Consider the following 20452-nt stretch of genomic DNA (forward strand, 5'->3'; position numbering starts at 1 on the left):
TTTCATGACTTCTAAACATCTGACTCCTATCAGGAAGAGAAAGAAGCAGACTAAGGGAGTATATGTTTGGTGGCTCTACTAGGCCTCAGCTTATGAGCACAATGAGTAGAGTGGCCATGTGACTTGACCTTGGAGGAGGCTTGAGAATTAAGGGATCGGTTGTTCCACGATTACTGTTTACTTCAAATTTGAATGTGAGGATTTAAATTATGGTTCATGTTGGCACGCTGTTTTTATCTTATATGTTTGTTTTCATTTTACCTTTGTTGCCCTGTTTCTTTGTATACAAAGTTCTATTTCTGGAAACTCAAATTATCTTTATCAGTTTACACCACACATTGAGGAATTCATTGCGGGGGCCAATAACCCACCCAGATTTCCTAGTTTGAACCATACATTACAGAATTTACAGCAGCAGGCAATAACAGACACATGAACAGTTTCATAACATATTCATCAGAAAACATTTAAATGTGCCTAACTATTAAAATTGTCATTTAAGGCCTCCTTGAGCTGTACAGCTCCATGATAGGTTCTTTTAATAGTCCTTGTATGTGGTTGTTTAAATTCAGCAGACAGTCACTCCACCTCACTCCTCCACCCTGGCAGTAGCTTTTCACTTCCCCTCACAGATACTGTGGAACATACAACATGCAGCAATAACGATGGGGCTATTTCCCACACTGAGATCCAATCCAGTGAACAGATAGCGCCAACATCCTTTCAGTTTACCAAAAGCACAATTCCAGTCATTCTGCACTTGCTAAACCAGTAGCTGAATCTTTCCTTGGTGCTGCTGAGGTGGCCAATTACAGCTACCTGAGCCAGGGAAACAAGGGGTAGGCTGGATCCCACAGAATCACTAATTGGCATTTCAACTTCGCCAATGATAATACACCAGCTGAGAAGATGTGTCCATGCTTGCAAAGTCCTGTGTTCTTAAAGATGCAGATGTCATGCACCTTCCCTCACCAGCCCACACTGATAACAGTAACATATCTCCAGCAATACAGGGTTTGCAAAACCACAGGAAAGTATGCCTTTCTGTTGATATTCTCAATGGCAAGGTGGGCTGGTGCCAGAATAGGGATATGCATGCCATCTATCATGCAGTTTGGAAGCCCCTAATTCAGTCAATATTTCCTGCATTTCACAGAGAGTCACAATCCTGTATAAGCAGGAGGCAAGAGCCTTACACTCTTGGATAAAAATAGCCCTTACTGTGGATTTTCCAAAGCCAAACTGATTACCCATTGACTGGTAGCAATACGGCAGCGTCACAAGTATTCAGAGCATAATCCCCCTTTGCTTCTCCACTACCAATGTAGCTGTCATTCTGGTGTGCATGTGCTAGAGGGGTTGGGTGATCAGCACACAGATCCTGGAATGTAGTCTTTTGCATTCAAAAGCGTTGCAGCCGCTGCTTGTTATCCCATACCCTCGTTACCATGCAATCCCACCCATTAGTGCTCGTTTTTTCTGGGACAGAAGCAGTGGTGTGGAGCTGTTCCATGAATAACAGCAACAACCTCGCCCTTTTTTTTTTTTTTTTTGCTGTGTCCATCAGCATCCAGTTATTGTGCTGCAACATCTCTGCATCTTCCTCATCACACACACACGCACAGAGTTCTGCAAATAAAGGGCAATCACGTGTCCGATATCAGCAACACTCATGAGAATTATGCTGAACTATGTAGGGTGCACACTTCTGCCAGAAAGATGGCAGAGACTGAAAAGCATAATGCAGGACTGTGGGAGGTTGTATTTTTTTAAAATGGCACAAAATTATAGGATGGGATAAGCATTATTGGATGGAGAAAGTGGCATGGTGGGAACTTGACCCCTAGCTCTCAGAGATCCATGGGCAAATGGATGATATCCCATAAAGCACTACAAAAATGTCCCACAAGGCACTGAGCTGGATGGCAGTTCAGGGCCCACTGGGATCCCTATCCATGGTGCAATGTATTTTACACCAACACAGCCATTCATGCACACACACAACACCAACCAAACATCCAAGTATGCAGGTGCTCAAGCAATATACAATAGTTGGTGGCTGTACACCGAGGTAACTTGTGTCAGCAAAAGTCTATAGTATAGAGTTGGCCTAAGGGATCTTTATACTGATATAACTACGTACACAATAGCGGTCTTACAGTGGTTTAACTAGGGTTATGTCTTCATTGCCAAAAAAGGAAGGGTTTTTTGTTTTGTTTTTTAGGTTTTTTGTTTGTATTTTTACAGTGAGATAGCTAACATGTTAGCTATCTCACTCTAAAATCCCAGTGAAGACAAGTTGCAGGTGATTTTTACTGCGCTGTTATTAGGTGAGGTCAACAACACATCCCCAACCGGTGGTTGACCTTTCCTAGTTACATCACAGTTTAAAAAAAAAAAAATCCACCTTGCCTTGCCTTCACTAGGATTTTACAGCAAGATAGCCAATATGCATTAATTCTTCTTCTCATGTGGCATCTCCATTACTAGAAGTTCACAAACTTGGTATCACATTCTGTACAATCCTCTGCTAATCTCCTTTGTGGATGGAGAAGTCATTTTGATCCCACCGGTATACCACATCATTCATCCAAGTTCTTCTTTTTTCTGTCATCAACTTTCTCCTCCTGTTCCCTTAAACATGCATCATCCACTGAACCTCTTAAAATGTGTCCTGCAAATCAAATCTCTTTTCATAAGATCTCTAACAAGTGTTAGATTTCCAATAATCTCAGATAGTTTTTCGTTAGTTATGTGGCCTACTCATGATATTTTTGAATTCTTCTATAAAACCATAATTCAAAAATTGTAGTTTCTTTATTATACATTATTTGAATGTCCATGTTTCACAGCTGTCATAAATATAAACAGAAGGGTAACCACCTTTCTGTATACAGTGCTATAAAATCCCTCCTGGCCAGAGGCAACATCCTGTTACCTGTAAAGGGTTAAGAAGTTCAGCTAACCTGGCTGGCACCTGATCCAAAGGACCAATAGGGGACAAGATACTTTCAAATCTTGTGGGGGGGGGGGGGAGAAGGCTTTTGTTTGTGCTCTTTGTTTACGTGGTTGTTCTCTCTTGGGACTGAGAGAGGCCAGACAGAAATCCATCTTTTCCAACCCATCCTAATCCAAGTCTCCACTATTGCAACCAGAATAGGTAAACCAGGCAAGGCGGATTAGTTTATCTTTTGTTTTATGTGAATTTTCCCTGCGTTAAGAGGGAGGTTTATTCCTGTTTTCTGTAACTTTAAGGTTTTGCCCAGAAGGGGATCCTCTGTGTTTTGAATCTGAATACCCTGTAAAGTATTTTCCATCCTGATTTTACAGAGATGATTTTTACCTTTCTTTTTCTTTAATAAAATCCTTCTTTTAAGAACCTGACAGATTTTTCCATTGTTCCAAGATCCAGGGGTTTGGGTCTTTTTTGATTTTTGTAACCAATTGGTTAGGATATTATTCTCAAGCCTCCCCAGGAAAGGGGGTGTGTAGGGCTTGGGGGATATTTTGGGGGGGGAAGACGTCTCCAAGTGATCTCTTTCCCTGTTCTTTCTTTAAAACACTTGGTGGTGGCAGCATACTGTTCAAGGATAAGGCAAAGTTTGTACCTTGGGGAAGTTTTTAACCTAAACTAGTAAGAATAAGCTTAGGGGGTCTTTCATGCAGGTCCCCACATCTGTACCCTAGAGTTCAGAGTGGGGAAGGAACCCTGACAACACCTATAATTTAAACACAGATCAAATGTAAGTTTTTAGGAGAAGTGACAAATCTGAAGACTAAATTCTGACTCAGATATTTATTCTTCCACAGTGTCCCTTTTGGTCTTGATATTATGGTGTTGCTTTCAGTTTTTGATCTTCCATCTTCTGTAATGATGCTTCCTAAGTGGTAGTAATTTCTCACTTGATGTACACTTGTGTCACTCAAGGCAATCTTGCATGTTTTTCCAGGCTCCTCACACAGTAGCATAGTTTTTAACTTGACCCATTCAACTCTAGACCACATTCATATATAAATCTCCGCTAACTTCAAAACCAACAAACATTCTTTTGAATCAGCCAACTTCACTGTCATCTGCACAGCGAATGTTATTCACCATTTTTCCATTCACCTTAATACCATCTTCTGTTTCTTCAATTAATTTCAAACACTCGCTATAAAAGTTGAACAAAATCCGTGAGTGGTAGATTCTGTCAAATGCTTTAGGGAAGTCAATGAAACGCACGTATACTATTTTCCCCATTTCAAATGATCTTTCTAGTATGAACTTTAAGTTCATGAAGTCATTTATTATGGCTTTTCATGTTTGAAGCTGTATTGCTGTTCGTGTATTTCATTATCAGTCTTTTCTTTTATACAATCTTGAACAACTCGCAAGAGTCTCTTAGAGACATGTGATACGAGGCTGATTGTTCTGTATTCTTTACAATACATCACATTGTTCTTTACTGGGATTTGAATACAAAGTGAGATTGTAAAATCTTCCGGCTATTCTGTCTCAAATATTCTTCATTACCTCTGACAGGGCTTTAAAGCCTTCATCCCCTATTCTTTCGAACAATTCACATGACAAGCTATGCTTTTCCATTCAGAAGTCCTTTTATTGATGCTATGATTTCTTCACCCATTTTTGGTGGGCTTACTTGACTGGTCTCTAGTTGAGGTTTTTCATAATATAATTCCTTGATATATTCTCCCCATCTCTCATTCTTGTCTTTAGGGTCTGTCAAATAGTGTCCACTTTTGTCCTTAAGGGACATATTGATTACTTTTCTTCTGTAATCAAAGACTCTTATCTTTTGATATATCTCACTTTATTTGTTCAATTTCTGTGCATTTCTCATTCAACCATTTAGACTTTGATAAAGAATAAATGCAGATTAGCATGTTAGTCAGTCTCTGGTGTTTCTCTTTTTCTGATGTCGATCTTTGTGCTTTTACTTTCCTTCTTTCACCCATCAGAGCAAAAATTTCATCTGTTATCCAAGGGTTTTTCTTAGCTAATAACTTCTTTCCTACATGTTTATCTGCATTAATTATCTTGCTGTAAAAAACACCGTTTCAGCTATGCAAACAGCCTATTTTGATAAAAACAATTACACCCATGTTGGTACAAAAACTGTACATAGACCAAGGCCTCGATACAGCCATCGATACAGCCTAAGTCAACACTGTCCCTCAGAGACAATTCACGTCCAAAATGATGCTAGCTAAGCTAAAGCACAAGCAGACAGATAGCTGTGGCAGGGGTGGTGGTACTCTGTGTGTGTCCATAATTGAAAGCTAGTACACATTGAGACAGGGTATGAGTTTGAAGTTCAGCAGCCATTCCTGACCAACTCCATGAGTGAACAGCTTATTCAGGAACAAGAGCACCATGTTCCCGTTTAGCTTAACTCACTGAAACAACTGTGCATGTAGACAAGCCCTAATTTCGTTTGAGATAATAACAGCTGTTTGTGGAAGGCAAGACAGAAAGTGATTGATGAATATTCTCCTTTTGATGCTTCTTCTTACATTTGAGCAGATACCCTTAAAATGGCCATGTAACCCTTTGTATGTCTGAGAGATGGGTATTTTAAAATGATTCTCTTTTTACTTAAGACCATTTTGTGTCAGATGATGAGTTTTTGAGGAACTGTAAATTCACTGCCCTACTTTGTCAAAAGAAACATCCTCTCGCAAAACTCAGGAGCAAAAAGCACTTGCCATGGTGCACTTAGTCAAGGTGACACCAAAAAAGGGACCTGACTATGGTCATGTGGTCAGTAAGGCCTGAGGAAAGGTGGCTGGCCCTGAGAGGTAGCACAAATAGAGGAGTGAAGGTTACAAGCATTTGAGGAAAGTTAAGGAGGTATTGTCAAACAAACAACACTTCTGTCAGAAGCAGTTTACCTACTTTAAAACAAACAACAACTAAAAATTACCAGCATGGAGAAGAGAGAGTGTATTCCCCCTAGCTTGCAAACATTGTGCTTTTTGCTGTATGCTATATATTCTCTTCACCATTTCCTCTCTATAGTCAGTTAGGCCTAGTCTATACCGCAAAACTGAACTACCGATGACAGTGGGTGGGGCTCATCTTGCTTTGTCCTAGTCTATATTTGTATCTAAGTCATATTTAGCCCCAGTTCAACTATACCAATTGCTGGCACTCACTGTCAACAATGGGTCAGTTTAATACTGTACAGGGCCCATGTCTTGCTTCCCATGTTATTTAAATTGAGGGACTTCCTCTGTACCCACCTCCTCTCCAAAGCAGATATACAGCAACAGGAGAGGGGGGAAAACAAAAAGTAACAGGAAAGTAAGTTGTAAAACCACACAGATTGGCAGAGGGACTCAGGGTCCTGAAACTACTTAAGCGTTATGACAAAAATAGAAGTGACTGGTCAGCTGCCCACATTACAGGCTGTCCATATCTTCAGGTTGTACTAGAGAAGACCTTAATAAAGAGGCTATTAAGAGCTGCGCGTTCCAGTACTGAACCAAGACCAGAGCACTATATTTTTACAAACTAAGGTATTATGAATCAAATGAAAGCATCATAATCATTAAGTCGAGTGGCAGCCATGCCACCTACCCCGCATAAAATAAACCCATCTACAGAAAGTGAAACTGCATCAGAAGCCAGTTGTACAGTCTACCAGTCCTTCAAATTAGTTTGACACTGGCCCTTGCATTCTAATGGCCAAAAGAATAACAAACTATTTGAATTAATGCACTGTACTGACATTAAATTGGCAATTTAAATAAATTCTGGATTTATGTGATCTGAGTCACCAACATCTGCAAGTACCTTTACATCTTGCATAATAGCTGGCTTTATATCTTCACTCACCAAAGTAGAAAAAGGGATTTTTTTTTTTTATACGGCTCCCATGGTATTTTGGACTCAGCACATCATGAAAACACAGCAGTTCTCCAAAATTGCCCATGAATCACATTTATTATCCCAGTTCATATCACGGGGTTTCTTAATCTTGAGCCAATAGAACAGCAACAAAACAAGGTCACTGTTTATAGGGAGCCGGTACGAATTAACCACCTGCTCATCAAACTCTCCACCCTGTTGATATTAAGTGCATTTGGTCTTGGTGACACCACTTACTCTTGTCAAAAGCAACATTCTCAAGTGTGTTCCACCACGCTTTGGGCTGGGTTATCCACCATGGATATGGTTATTGACAGACATGCTGTTCTAAGAGCTCTCTCTCCCTTGCATTGTACCTTAACTTCTGAAATCTGTACGGTCTTATGACCATTAACAACACTGTAAGTATGCATATAAGAATAATCCAATTGCAAGCTTCAAGGTGTATGCTGCTTGCATCAGGAATTAATTTCCTTCCCATGTGTGCCATTGCTTAACTGACCAGGTGAGTGATTCTCAAACATTGGCTTAGTGGTAACCCATGCTCCATGAAGCCTTTTTTTGCTGGTCTCCACATTGAATCACTTTGAGAATTAACCAACTACGGTTAACAGGAACTGGGAGAGAAGGAGGGTCCACAAGAGATTCTCTCACAAAATGGCACGCAGTAAAAACAAGAAAAGTTTGAGAATCATACTGGGCAGGTGCATTAGAAGTGCAGGTCAGCATACATTTGCCTGAAACATCAGGAACTGGACACTACATGAGGCAGGATACTGGTCCAATGATCTAGTCTCACATGGCAAACCTTTCACCAGTAAGGTTTAGGGTGCCTATTGCTCAAGCCAAGAGGATACTCAATTACGCACAAATACACACACACACACACACACACTTCCCTTTAAAGTTTCCCTTTGAAAGAAGAACCTAAGGGATTACTGCAAATGACTTAAGGTGATCTATAGCAAGCACTGCTATAGCTGTTGAGCTAGTCCTGGTTCAACCCCAGCTATCTCCCTCTTTGACAGAAGCATGCACCTATTGTACAGCATACCTCTTTGATTCGTTTCACTAGAGCATTCTGATCAAAGGCAACAGCTTCTGCACACTGATGAAGGTGATCTTGGTATCGGAGGCACAGCTGTAACACTTGCTGAGAGTCCAGCTTCTCCAATTTGCTGTTTGTAGGGGAAGTCTGCCCACTGAGCAGTCCTAGAAGAGATGGGAAATAATGGAATTAATCTGACTGCTTAGACAGCAACTAACACACAACTGACCTATGAAAGATCAGCCGTGGAACAAACCTGCCAAAAAGAAATAATGCAGTATGTAAATAATGCAGTAGACAGAAGTGCTAAAACAGGTACCTCTAACCATACCCAGCAAGGACCCCTGACGCACCGGAAACGCATTCTAAGTGCGGCAGCACAACTTCAGAAAACGTGATTTGCTGGTGATGGGTTACCTAAGAATTTAAATCCCCTTCCTTCCTCCGCATCCAATTTCCCACCTTTAATAATTCCCCCAACATTTTCAAATTGTGGAAGGGGAGGAAAGATGGTAAGCTTTGAAACGTTCCCAAAAGGTCATCAGATTCGGGCTATTTTGGACCAAAAAGACAGTACTGCCAACCACAAGAGTTCCCACGTCACGAGTCAGGCCTCCACAAAGAAAAGAATGAGTTGAAATCTTCTTTAAAAAAAGGAGGCAGGGGCCTGTATTTTTTGTTTGCTTTCTGCTTTTGAGACTCCAGAATGCTACTGAGTCACGTTTTCAAGCTTTCCTACACAATCCTGAGGACCAGAAATTCACTGTTTTCTTTAAATGAAAGTTGAGATTCTCACCTAATCACATGACTCCAGGGACTGAGACTCATGATAAAAATGCGAGTTGGCAACACTGGGAAAGCAACTTCCAGAGTTGTGGGGCCCTCACAGAGAATGCTCTTCTAAGCAATCCCATATTATTTGTATCAAAAGGAGTCGAACTTGAGACCCTCTTCTGATTTCCACTGTGGCAGTTTGATATAAAACTTTTTTTTTTAAGTTATAAGGAAGAAATGATACTAGTACTACTAAGCTCCTCCTTGTACTACTTCCTACTGTTTTGTTCTAGTTTTCCTACTGGTTTAGTTAAACTTTTTCCTTGTTCAGGCTAAGCACCGTCTGAACCTTCTAGCACTAGAGCTGCGATAGGCAAATACCACAAAAAGTTTTCCAATAATATCTGTCAGAGCTGCTAAATAAATTTAGTTTGACTGCATTTGCATCCCTTTTGTGCTCATTGCCTGTGAATATTCACAGGCATTCTAGCTTACTGGCAGGAATATCCACTGAAAAAAACCAAACAAACACAGAAGACAGATTTCAAATTGATAACTGTGAATATTTTGAATCAGAAACTGCTTCTAAGAGTCCACCCAGCCAGGAAATTGAAACAATGCTATATGACCAATAGCTGGATTTTCAAATATCAAATACTTGTCAGAAAATGGTTTATGACCAAGCTACAGATCAAGAATCAACTTGTTTGACAAATAAACTTGAGGAAAAAATACATCTGGTTACAGATCAATCACAATCAGAAATAAAAGCATTTATTCTACTAAATTTGCCATCAGGTATTTAATTAGCTCAATTTAGCAGCATCTATTAGAGAAAAAGTTCCACAACAGAGGTTCCCTCAACAGAGTCTAGTTTCTCTCCTCCCAAAATCATGCTTCCCTCACCACACTGCCTGTCAGAATTCGTCCTTTTATCCCAACTTTGTGCCCAATACAGTTGCCTGGGTTGATAAAAACTAAACGTTTGTCACTGAAACCATATTAACACTGTGAGTAATGGTCTTTGTCATTTACTTTCTGAAAGACAAACCAACCTCAGGTGAAATCCTGGTTCCACTGAATTTAATGGAAAAACTCCCATAGACTTCAGTGGGGCAAAGAGGATTTAACCCTCGATTCTCGAACAGTAAAGCTCATGCATAATTTTAATCTCACTGAAGCGGATGGGATTCCTTATGTGTGTGACTTCAAGCATTTTTAGGGTTTTGCTGGATCTGTTTAACTCCAAACTTCTCAAAAGTAATGAGAGCAAGCATCTCATGACACAGAACTAGGATAAAGTCTGACTAGCACGGTCAGCTTGTGTCTTACTGGATGTTCACACAGTCATAACATAGTATTCCCCATCCTAGATCAGACCACTGGTCATTGAGGTGCCATCCTGCTCTTGGAAGGAGCCAAAAACCCTATGCCCCTGGCCAATTAATTTCATTTACATTTATTACTACTCACTCACCAACCTCCAACCAGCAGAGAAGAAGCTACATGTCATTTAGGATATTGAAGTTTAACCTTAAAGTTTTGTGTAGATATTTGGGAACTCTTCAAGCTGTTTGGTGGCATTTGCAAAGATAGCTAGGATAAAGATTGCAACATGGGTAATATGTTCCTTTATGGCTCTTAAGCTTATAGACATAAAATCCTGTACCGTTCCGTACTGTGAAAAGCAATTAAAAGACACTTAAAATATAAGAAAGAGCCTGTAACTCACTACCCAGGATATCATGGGCTGAAGTGAAAGTGGAGGAATGTTAACTGTTCAAATAGAGTTTTATTTATTAAAACAATACATCATAGAATCATAGTGTTAGAAGGGACTGCAAGGGTCATCTAGTCTACCCCCAAGTGTGTTTCATCACTGGTTGAAATACAATCCAGCACCAATTTATGAGGTAGCAATAAAAAACAAGTAGTGTAAATCAGTTCAAGAAGAGCTGGATGCTGTTTTTTGAGGAGGTGGGGATGGAATTCAGCGCCTCTCTAGGATTTCTATACTCAGGTTGATGATGTGTGCCATTATAAGTAAATTTAACTCACATGGAAATCTTCCATCCATCTGAAAAACAACCAGAGTTAGTACTAACAGGCTGAAACGGGTACGTGATGTTCTCTGTTGGACTCCGAGTTTCCATAAGCTATAAAATGATCAGTTATTTATTGTTTTTAAAAACTTTCTGACTACTGTTATGGAATTTGTGCTATGAATATTAATGTTTCATTAATTCACTGCATTTTCAGCAAGTCATTAACTTCTAAATTGCTTCAAGAGAGCAGATTATGTTCACAGTAAGTCACCTTAATTCTTCATGGAAGAGACCGTAAACACTCTGGGTTTACAAGGGTTTTGCATGGGTGAAGGAGGAATACTGGAAGTTCCAAGGCCAAGATTTTCCAGAAGTGACTAGTGATTTGAGTGTCCATTTTGAGACATCTTAATTTTCAAAGGGGAGGGATGCTCTGAACTTTCTAAAAGGCAAGCCTCTTTTAAGGTCTCTCTTAAATCTCTAGTTACTTTTTAAAGGCCTGGCCATAAGAGTTTGTCATAAGGCTTCCAAGTAGGGAAGCTCTTAAGTTTTAATACAGCTTGGGCCCCAGGAGATAGGATGTTTGGCACATAAGGTGCTGCAGCTTGTCCTGAAAGACAGGTAGGGGTGAGGCATACGGAAAGTGCATCATGACTAAGGCTACGATTTAGTCATGGAATCCGTGACTTCCAGCAATCTCCATGACTTCAGCCTGCAGCAGTCAGGAGCTGCAGGGTCCCCCACCACCTCACAGCTCCTGGGCACTGCGACTGGCGGGGGGACCCCCGCAGCTCCTGGCAGCCGTGAGCAGCGGGGACACCACACAGAGCACCCGGCTGCCGTGGCTGGACCTCCGGAGCTGTGGGCAGCAGGGGTGCGCTGCAGCCCCCAGCTGCTGCAGTCGGCCCTGGAGCTCCAACACCCAACTCGTGGTGGGGGCCCCAGAGCTCCAAGCCGCCACGCAGCTGCCCCGCTGCAGATGGTGTGGGGACCCACAGATCCCCATTTTGTCAGATATTTCTAGTAAAAGTCAGGGACAGGTCACGGCTTCCGTGCATTTTTCCTTACTGCCCGTGACCTGCTTGTGATTTTTACTAAAAATATCTGTGACAAAATCTTAGCATTAGTCATGACTAACTGGAAAGAAAGGGGGAAGTGGGTTACAGAGAAGCAAGGAGCAAAACACTGGTGTGAGGGGAAAGGACTACAGCAGGGCTGAGGAGCTGTAGTGTATGGACGCAAAATGTCTTGGCAATTGCTACCTATACACATTCTTAGCTTTTCAAACTGCACTGCAAAATAAATAAAGGCAGACCGCACTACATGCCTGCCAGAGAGGACCAAGAGGAGTCAGCCTCTATGTTCCTTACTAAACAACACACAACCATGAAGGTGATGTTCCGCAGTTGTTGGGGCAAACAGATGGGAAATCACATTTCAGCTGCTAAACGGCACTTTAAAAAAAAAAAAAAGCAAAATGTGGCATGCCTATAAAAACACCATATATCACTAGTAGGCTAGCTGACCCACAGACTTGACAAAGCTCTCATTGTTTTCATATTCCTTGGCAAAGCAGAGGCATGTTAAAACCATTTCCCTCCTAGTTAGTCATCATCTTGCTGGTTCCAGTTTATAGTTTTACAGTTTACAGTTACAACAAATCACATCCTATTGAGCAGAAGAAAGCTGTTAATACGAAACCATTTCTATGAAGCCAGAGGAACAACAGAGGAGAGTCTCGAAGAGATCTTTATAACACCACTACTGTAAACGTATGTGCATAACACGTTAACCAATTACAGTAACATTCAACAGATTTAAATAAACGATCCTGAGAAGAATAAGCTCACTTTGCAGGCTGAAAAGCAATTACTGTATTTTCACTTAGTTATATTTCCTGGCATTTTGTTAATCCCAGTCCCAAGCAGACATGACAAAAAGGAATCAACACTTTTACTGCTGACATTTTATATATTACAGAATACACAATATTAGGGACAGTACACAATGGTGTGGCCTGATTATGAAGATTTTAATCAGCATGAGAGCGTGAGATGCACACATTACTCACAAAAGAGGAAAGCTCCTCAGGAGCTACACAAGGTGTTCCAACAAGTGCCAGATATTTTACAGAAAAGCTATGTTAGAAGCATTTTGTGGCATTCTATTTTCTACTATTTGTAGAGAATAGAATGCCACAAAATGCTTCTAACATGCACTATTTGTTATCTCCCTCCTTGACTTAAGCTAACCTTCCTTCATGTCATGAGTCCAACTGCACGAACCTCAAGAGTCAGAAAAATTAAAAGCAACACACTAGAAATAGGTTTCAGAGTGGTAGTCGTGTTAGTCTGTATCAGCAAAAAGAACGAGGAGTACTCGTGTACTCCTTAGAGACTAACAAATTTATTTGAGCATAAGCTTTCATGGGCTAAAGCGCACTTCATCAGTTGCATGCAGTGGAAAATACAGTAGAAAGAGAGAGAACATGAGAAAATGGGGGTTGCCATACCAACTCTTCAATGCCCCTCTGCCGTGTAAATTGGCCAAACCGGACAGTCTCTACGCAAAAGAATAAATGGACACAAATCAGACGTCAAGAATTATAACATTCAAAAACCAGTTGGAGAACACTTCAACCTCCCTGGACACTCAATTACAGACCTAAAAGTCGCAATTATTCAACAAAAAAACTTCAAAAACAGACTCCAAAGAGAAACTGCAGAACTGGAATTAATTTGCAAACTGGACACCATTAAATTAGGCTTGAATAAAGACTGGGAGTGGATGAGTCATTACACAAACTAAAAACTATTTCCCCATGCTAATTTTCCCCCTACTGTTACTCACACCTTCTTGTCAACTGTTTGAAATGGGCCATCCTGATTACCACTACAAAAGTTTTTTTTCCTCCTGCTGCTAATAGCCCACCTTAATCGATTAGTCTTGTTAGAGTTGGTATGGCAACCCCCATTTTCTCATGTTCTCTGTATATATATCTTCCTACTCTGTTTTCCACTGCATGCATCCGATGAAGTGGGCTTTAGCCCACGAAAGCTTATGCTCAGATAAATTTGTTAGTCTCTAAGGTGACACTAGAAATAAGTTATCTAAAACTAGCATAACGTCACCGTCTTAAAGTTCACTATCTCAGTATTTATCAGGACTAGAAACAAAAGGCTGTGTCTCATTGGAAAGGGCATCAATCCCAGTAGTACCCATTTCTAGCCGTGGTGGTACACAAAATACTTTATTGTTAACCTGTTATTGGCCTTGTACTGAAGACTGGTGGCAGGCTCCATAATCATTTGGTTTGTGCAACAAGCAATAGCAGGCTTTTCTAAAAATGCACCCCTTTGTAGAGGGCCACACAGGATATGCCTCACTTATGCCTTTGAGAAGCAGGCTTCAAGCATTGCATAGGCCTTTTGTTAAGTCCTCTGAATTTCACCCTGAGCACAATTAGGCAAGACCTGCTACAGTTGCGGACATTGCTGCACAAACTAAACGGCTATGGATCCTACCACCTATAGTCAATTCCTAGCACACAGCTCCACAAACACCCCTTCTCTTCCTGCTTAGCTGCTTCAAACTGCTCCAGCACAGCAATTTCTCCCAGTGTCCAGGTGAACAAACCAGCTTTGATGGACCTACTCAGTATGTCCCCAGCAGCCTTGAGTCCCATTTCTTGATCAATATGACCTGAACCAGATTGGAGACAGTGGACTTGCTGGTAAATGGGGATATTGGAGCCTTTTTGTCTCTACTTTAAATTATTTTAAAGCCTAACTTAGTGAAAGAAATAGCGCTCTGTGTGTGGGGGGGACAGGGGAGTCGGTTGTTTTTAAATACTTCCAAACAGACAAGAAGTCTGGTTTGCAGAAATTATAAATACTGTGAATTTAAATAGTATTCTTCATCCATAAAAGGTTCTCCAAATGAAAGAACCTCAAAAGGCTAGGTTTTAACCAATTTTAAAGACAGGAGAAATGGCCAGACTGTCCAACTTCTTTACTTCAATAATTGTTGCAGACACAGGTAGAATGCAACAAAACTTGTCTCACTATGCTTTGGAAATCCCTGCGTTCCTTCCAGCTCTCAGACAGACCCTGGACAGATGAACATTCGTGTAGCGATGGAAAAAATTGTACATATTGAACAATAAAACATTACAGCTTTCAGTAGGATCTGAGAATCTACTGATCATTACTTACCTTGAAAACCAAGTTAGTAAATCTAAGGCCATGTCTACACTACAAAATTATGTCAACCTAACCTTACATTAGCATACAGCCACCACAGTTATTAAATCACTTGTATGTGTGCGTGCGCTTGGCTCCTCTGATGGTGGTGCACAACCTCACCAGGAGCACTTGTATCGATTGTATTTTCAGCGTGGGGCATTGTGGGATGGTTCTTGAAAGCCAGTAATAGTCAATGTAAGTAATTGACCTAATTACATTGACCACGCCAATGTACGTGGTCTACGCCATTTGGGGAGATAGTGTTACTAAACCAGCATAGAGAGGCGCTTAAGTTGGCGGGAGCCAAATTTCAGTGAAGACACTTACACAGCTAGATCGACGCAAGGCAGATTACATTGACCTAACTATGTTGCATAGAGCAGACCAAAGGCACTAAGAATGGCAAGATATCACACTTTAACCCACTGCTGATTATGTAGAAGTCTGTAAGCTCTTGTTACCAACAAATTTATCTTAAAAGTGTAATTTTAAGAGATCTTGTAATAAAATATGCATTCGGTCATGATCGCACAGGTTTTGAACTTGGGTCCTCAGCAAACTGTTGCTTCCCTGCTCCCAGCCAGCAGCTCATTATTAACCAGCTGAGCAGGAGAGAGTATGAAACCTTAAGTTACATCAGGAAGGCTTCTTTCCTCGGCCTGACCGAAGGAACACCATGAACTTCGATTGGTCAGAGCTTCTTATTTAAACCCAAAGAGAGGCAGAGGAATTTGTCCACACAAGTGGGCTGCTACACTGGACCTTGCCTTCTTACCAGATTCCTTGGCCGACTCCTTGCCCATGGTCTCTGACTCTAATTCTGACCCCTGGTTCAACTCCCTGATTCTGATTCCAGCTCCAACCACTAGACCTGGCCGCCTGCATCTCGGCCCTGACACATCCATTCTAGAATAAAATTTGGCTTTATACTGCATGTATTTTCAAATGCTTTGCGGTTGGATAAGGTAGTGCAATGACTATAGGCAAACTGTGCAGCCATTATGTGAGCAACAACAGCTTATACACAGCCAGGAACATTTAACATGTTTTTTATTGTGACCAGGAATGTTGGCTAGAACAGCAGTTTCTAACCCTCTCCAGGGCGGCTTTAGCATGGTTCAGTTGTACCTAGAGAAATCATGATATCAATAAACAGGCAAACGTTTCTCCCAGCCTGGTGCAGAGGGAAGGCCCCAGGGCTGGAGGCAAAAGAGGGACTAGAGAATGAGCCCCCTCCGCATTCACCATGCAGTGGTAGCTCCTGTCCCACAGGGCTGGGCTTAACTTCCTGCTCTGGGTGTAGTGACCTGGCACACAGGGTTGCAACGGCACTCAGGGCTGGCCCTGTTGCCTCTCTGCACTGGGATGGGATTAGGGTTGCAGTGCTGGGGCAGCCGGTGCTGTTGTAGATGGTCAGTGCCCCTCTGGCAGGTTAGCATAGTGCACCCATTGAAACAGGGTGCCCCAGCCCTCTTGTTGAAAAAGCACCTTGTGATCTTTAACTTCTGCAGTTGTAGCCCCCCAAAGATGGGCAGAAGGGAAAAATTGTCTCATGTCTCTCTCTCTTTTTTTTTTTTAAAAACAGGTGATAGCTCTAACAGTGGAGCACCAACACCCGCTCACTGTCAACAGCATGCTTCAATGCTGTCACTGTAATGTCTAAACCTAAGACCACATCCTAGTACACTGTGAGAACACAAGCCCTCTCAGCTCAGCAGCAAAAGCACTGCCATTGAGGAACCCCTCATTTCCCCCTCCCCTTCCCTCTCCCACTTCTTCCCTAGAAGTAAGTTTTTGGGGACCAGATCACTATGTGATCTTTACATATTCTGCATTATATTAAAGCACCACCACCATCCCAGACCTCCGCCTAACAAGACTGTGGAAGCCACATTAAGAGGTTTATAATTAGTTATTTGGAACAATTTCACTAGAAGGGAATCCAATTACAGATAACTTGGTCTTCCTCCCAGGATGGCATGTGCTACACCTACCTGATACATCTTGTCTTTATTTAGGCCCCAATCCTGCAAAGATTTGTATGTGATTAATGTTATCCACCTAGGTAAATAGGCCTACAATAGAACTAATTAATGTAAAATTAAGCATATACATAATCTTTGCAGGATCAAGGCCTTAGTTTTTCAGTTCCTTGAAGCAAGGACTACTGCCTCTTATTTTATGTCTGTAGAGTACTTAGCACAATGGGACCCCCAACTCATTACTATAAACGAAAAGTATTTTAGCAATGCTGTAGATGTACAGAACTTTAAACTCCCACATTTAAACAATGGTAACGCTTCACCATTTGGATTATTGGAATCCTTCTACTTCTATAATGATTAGAAAAACAAAAACATGAATAACGAGACTGAATACTTCATAAGTCCAGTATACAGTCACTATATACATCTCTGTGCACATGCAGACTGTTGAATGGTTTGCACCATGGAAAAGTCATCAGCAGTTGCCAGAACTTTGGAAAATGTTGTGTCAACCAATACCCTTCTTTTGAAGCTACAGGTAGGGAAAAAAAACCCCGCAAAATAGTCTGATGGCACACACATAACTGTGTTAAGCCAGCCACACAAACAGCCAAGCTGCTGCCCAGTCCAGCTCCATGTTGATTCTCCACTTCTGGTGCACAAAGGTGGTTTACAAAGGGTGTTTTCTTCTACATATTTGCAATAGTGTATGTCCCACTTCCGGCCACAGACTTGAAAATATAAAAATAAATCTAACGCTGAAAAAAATGGTTGAGAGAGCCACATGGAAAAGTGGTAAGATGTTCACATGATAGAAACAGAACCAACAAGCTTCTTTTATTTTGTAGGAAAGTATCTTTAAAACACATCAAAATTGATCAAAGACCTATTATTATTATTTGTATTACAGTAGCACTTAGAAGGCCGCATCCAAGACCAGAGCCCCATTATTCCAAGTACTATATAAATACACAGAGAAGGAGAAAGAAAACGTGACTATCCTCGTAAAACGGATGGGGAACTGAGATACAGGGAGATAAGGTGACTTATCCAGTGTTGCACAGGAACAGCTGTAGCGGAGCCAGGAACAGAATCCAGATTTCAAAGTCCCTATCCAATGCCTTAACCACAAGACCATCCCCTTTGCCTCTCCAGTACTTGATAAAAAACCCAGCTAATTAGTCTTATTATCAAACTACTGAGAGCTCATTGGGGCTAACCAATGATGATTCTAGGCAAAAGGATAAGGCTATGTACATTATTGGTATGTCAACAGCAGTTACTAACAGAAGAGAAAAAATTATTGGAGGGTCCTTGTTTTCAAGATGAAATTTAGACTAATCTCTGCCTCTATACTGCAACCAGGGGTGTACTTTACAGCACACGTATATATATATCTGTGCTAGCTTGCTGAGAACTGCACTGAGAACACAGTGGTACAGGCTTCACCACATCTATACTGCAATAAAAACATGGGGCACCAAGTCATGAGCCCGGGTCAACTGACTCGGGCTCACAGGCCTCAGGGCTAAAAATTGCAGTGTAGATGCGCAGGCTGGAGCCTGGGCTCTGTGGCCCTCCTCTCTCACAAGGCCTCAGAGACCAGGTTCCAGCCCAAGGCCAAACGTCTAAACTGTAATTTTTAGCCCCACAGCCCAAGCCCTACGAGCCTGAGTCAATTGACCAAGGCCAGCCGCAGCCATGCCCACTGGCCTTTTATTGCAGGGTAGTTATACCCTACAAGCCCACCTGTCCACCTTAAGGTACATCCATGCTTATGCAGTCCACACCATTGCATTTTCACTGCTATTTTTAGCAAGCTACCAAGAGTACAGTTAGCACAAATATGTCTGCAGGAACTGCAAATTATAGTGCCAACGTAACTTAAGACAAAAATATGATTGTTAGGGATAAATGGGAGAGAACATTTAAGGAAATACTGCCAAATAAGTTAGGACTAAACACTGACTTTCCTTGAGTGTCGTAGGAGTTCAATCCACAATGTCCGCAATGCAGTTCAAATTCACACGATGGTAAGAAGGACTGATGTACAGGTTACTCACTCTGAGATTCAGCTAGTCTAGTATTTGAGTTTGCACTTTAATTTTTCTGAGACACAAGCTACAGTTTAAAAAATGGCAGGGAAATTGTGGAGCTAAAAATTACAAGAATGTCCGAAAATTTGCTTAAGCTAGAAATGTACCTATTTGTACCTTCTGGGGGGAACAATGTCTATACAGATTTAACTATTTTTACAACATTTTCCCCTGAACATTTTAACGCTACACATATTTTTTTTAAAATAAGTTACATTTTAAGTCCTCCTTCTTCCTCCAAAAAAATTGTCATGAAGGTCTCAGCCCCTTAAAATTAACCTATCATAATAATGATAATACTAGCTAGCTCTTATACAGCACTTTTCATTGTTAGACCTCAAAGCACATAACAAAGGTCAGTATCATTATACCTATGTCACAGAAGGGGAAACTAATGCAAATGGAGGGAAGTGACTTGCCTGAGGTCACCCAGCAGGAGAGTGGCAGAGGCAGGAACTGAACCCAGGTCTCTCAAGCCCCAAACCAGTCCCCTATCACACTGTCACCCCATCAAGGCTCTGAAGACTTCCTCGATGCAGTCCGGTGTGAATGAAGAGGGGGAAAGACCTCCGACTTTAAGTGAAATGGCCAAACCTGCTAAAATGCCACAAAGATCTTAGATTTATCCTCATTGGGGTGAGAGGGAGGAGGAGAGGGAGGGGATTATTAACATTCATTCTCAAAACCATCTTGGAATTCTTGTGGGAAGCTCTTTCAGTTTGCAAGTCCAATTATTTCCCTTACCAACTGTGGGCAGGTGAGCAATACAAGCCTTGAATCTGGAGAGCAATGTAAAAAGTGCATGTAAAAAAGTCTTATCAGGACCAGCTTGTTACATAAGTGCAGGACCAGATAACTGGGTTTGGTCATGGTTGTTTTCTCATTTAGCTGCCCTGACATAAATCAGTTAACAGAGTTGATCATCCCATCCCATTGTCCTGCATGTCCCATTCCTGTCTTTAGCAGTTGCTCAGACTTGATGCTTCAGAGGATAACAGAAATACCCATTAAGTTACTTCACAATAATAGTGGGGTACATGAGTGGAGAAAGATCTCTACATTGTTTTCTTATCATCCTTTTAGAATGGTCTACCTTATATGTCTAGGTCTCTCTTTTCTATTAGGGTTCTGTCAAAAATCTTTCTGCCCTGCCCTCATAAATTTGCTATGCAGTAATCTCTGATCTATTCTTATAAGTATCAGATCCCCTTATTTAGCGGTAGATTGTGAATCTGTCACTAGCCATGAGTAGGGAGCAGTATGTAGTTTCAGTGCCCCAGGATCAACCAGAGACTGAAATATGAGAATCACAATTCTGTCTCTGGTTATGTCATAGTATGGACAGGGGGGAATTAGCACCAGTCCTTTACCTGGGGCAGATTACTT

The 20452-nt window shown here is 41.3% G+C and overlaps 1 protein-coding gene across 2 annotated transcripts in view; it reads right to left on the reverse strand.

Annotated features, from left to right (window-relative positions):
• The window catches only part of BORCS5 (BLOC-1 related complex subunit 5), a 124853-nt gene that overhangs the window by 25711 nt on the left and 78690 nt on the right, over positions 1-20452 (reverse strand). For both annotated transcript variants that reach the window (XM_007056933.4, XM_037914124.2), the window contains one exon: positions 7929-8086. In XM_007056933.4, the coding sequence (XP_007056995.3) occupies positions 7929-8086 (158 nt within the window). The remainder of the gene's footprint in view (positions 1-7928; positions 8087-20452) is intronic.

The sequence above is a fragment of the Chelonia mydas genome, chromosome 1 (genome assembly GCF_015237465.2).
Source record: "Chelonia mydas isolate rCheMyd1 chromosome 1, rCheMyd1.pri.v2, whole genome shotgun sequence".
NCBI lineage: Eukaryota > Metazoa > Chordata > Testudines > Cheloniidae > Chelonia > Chelonia mydas.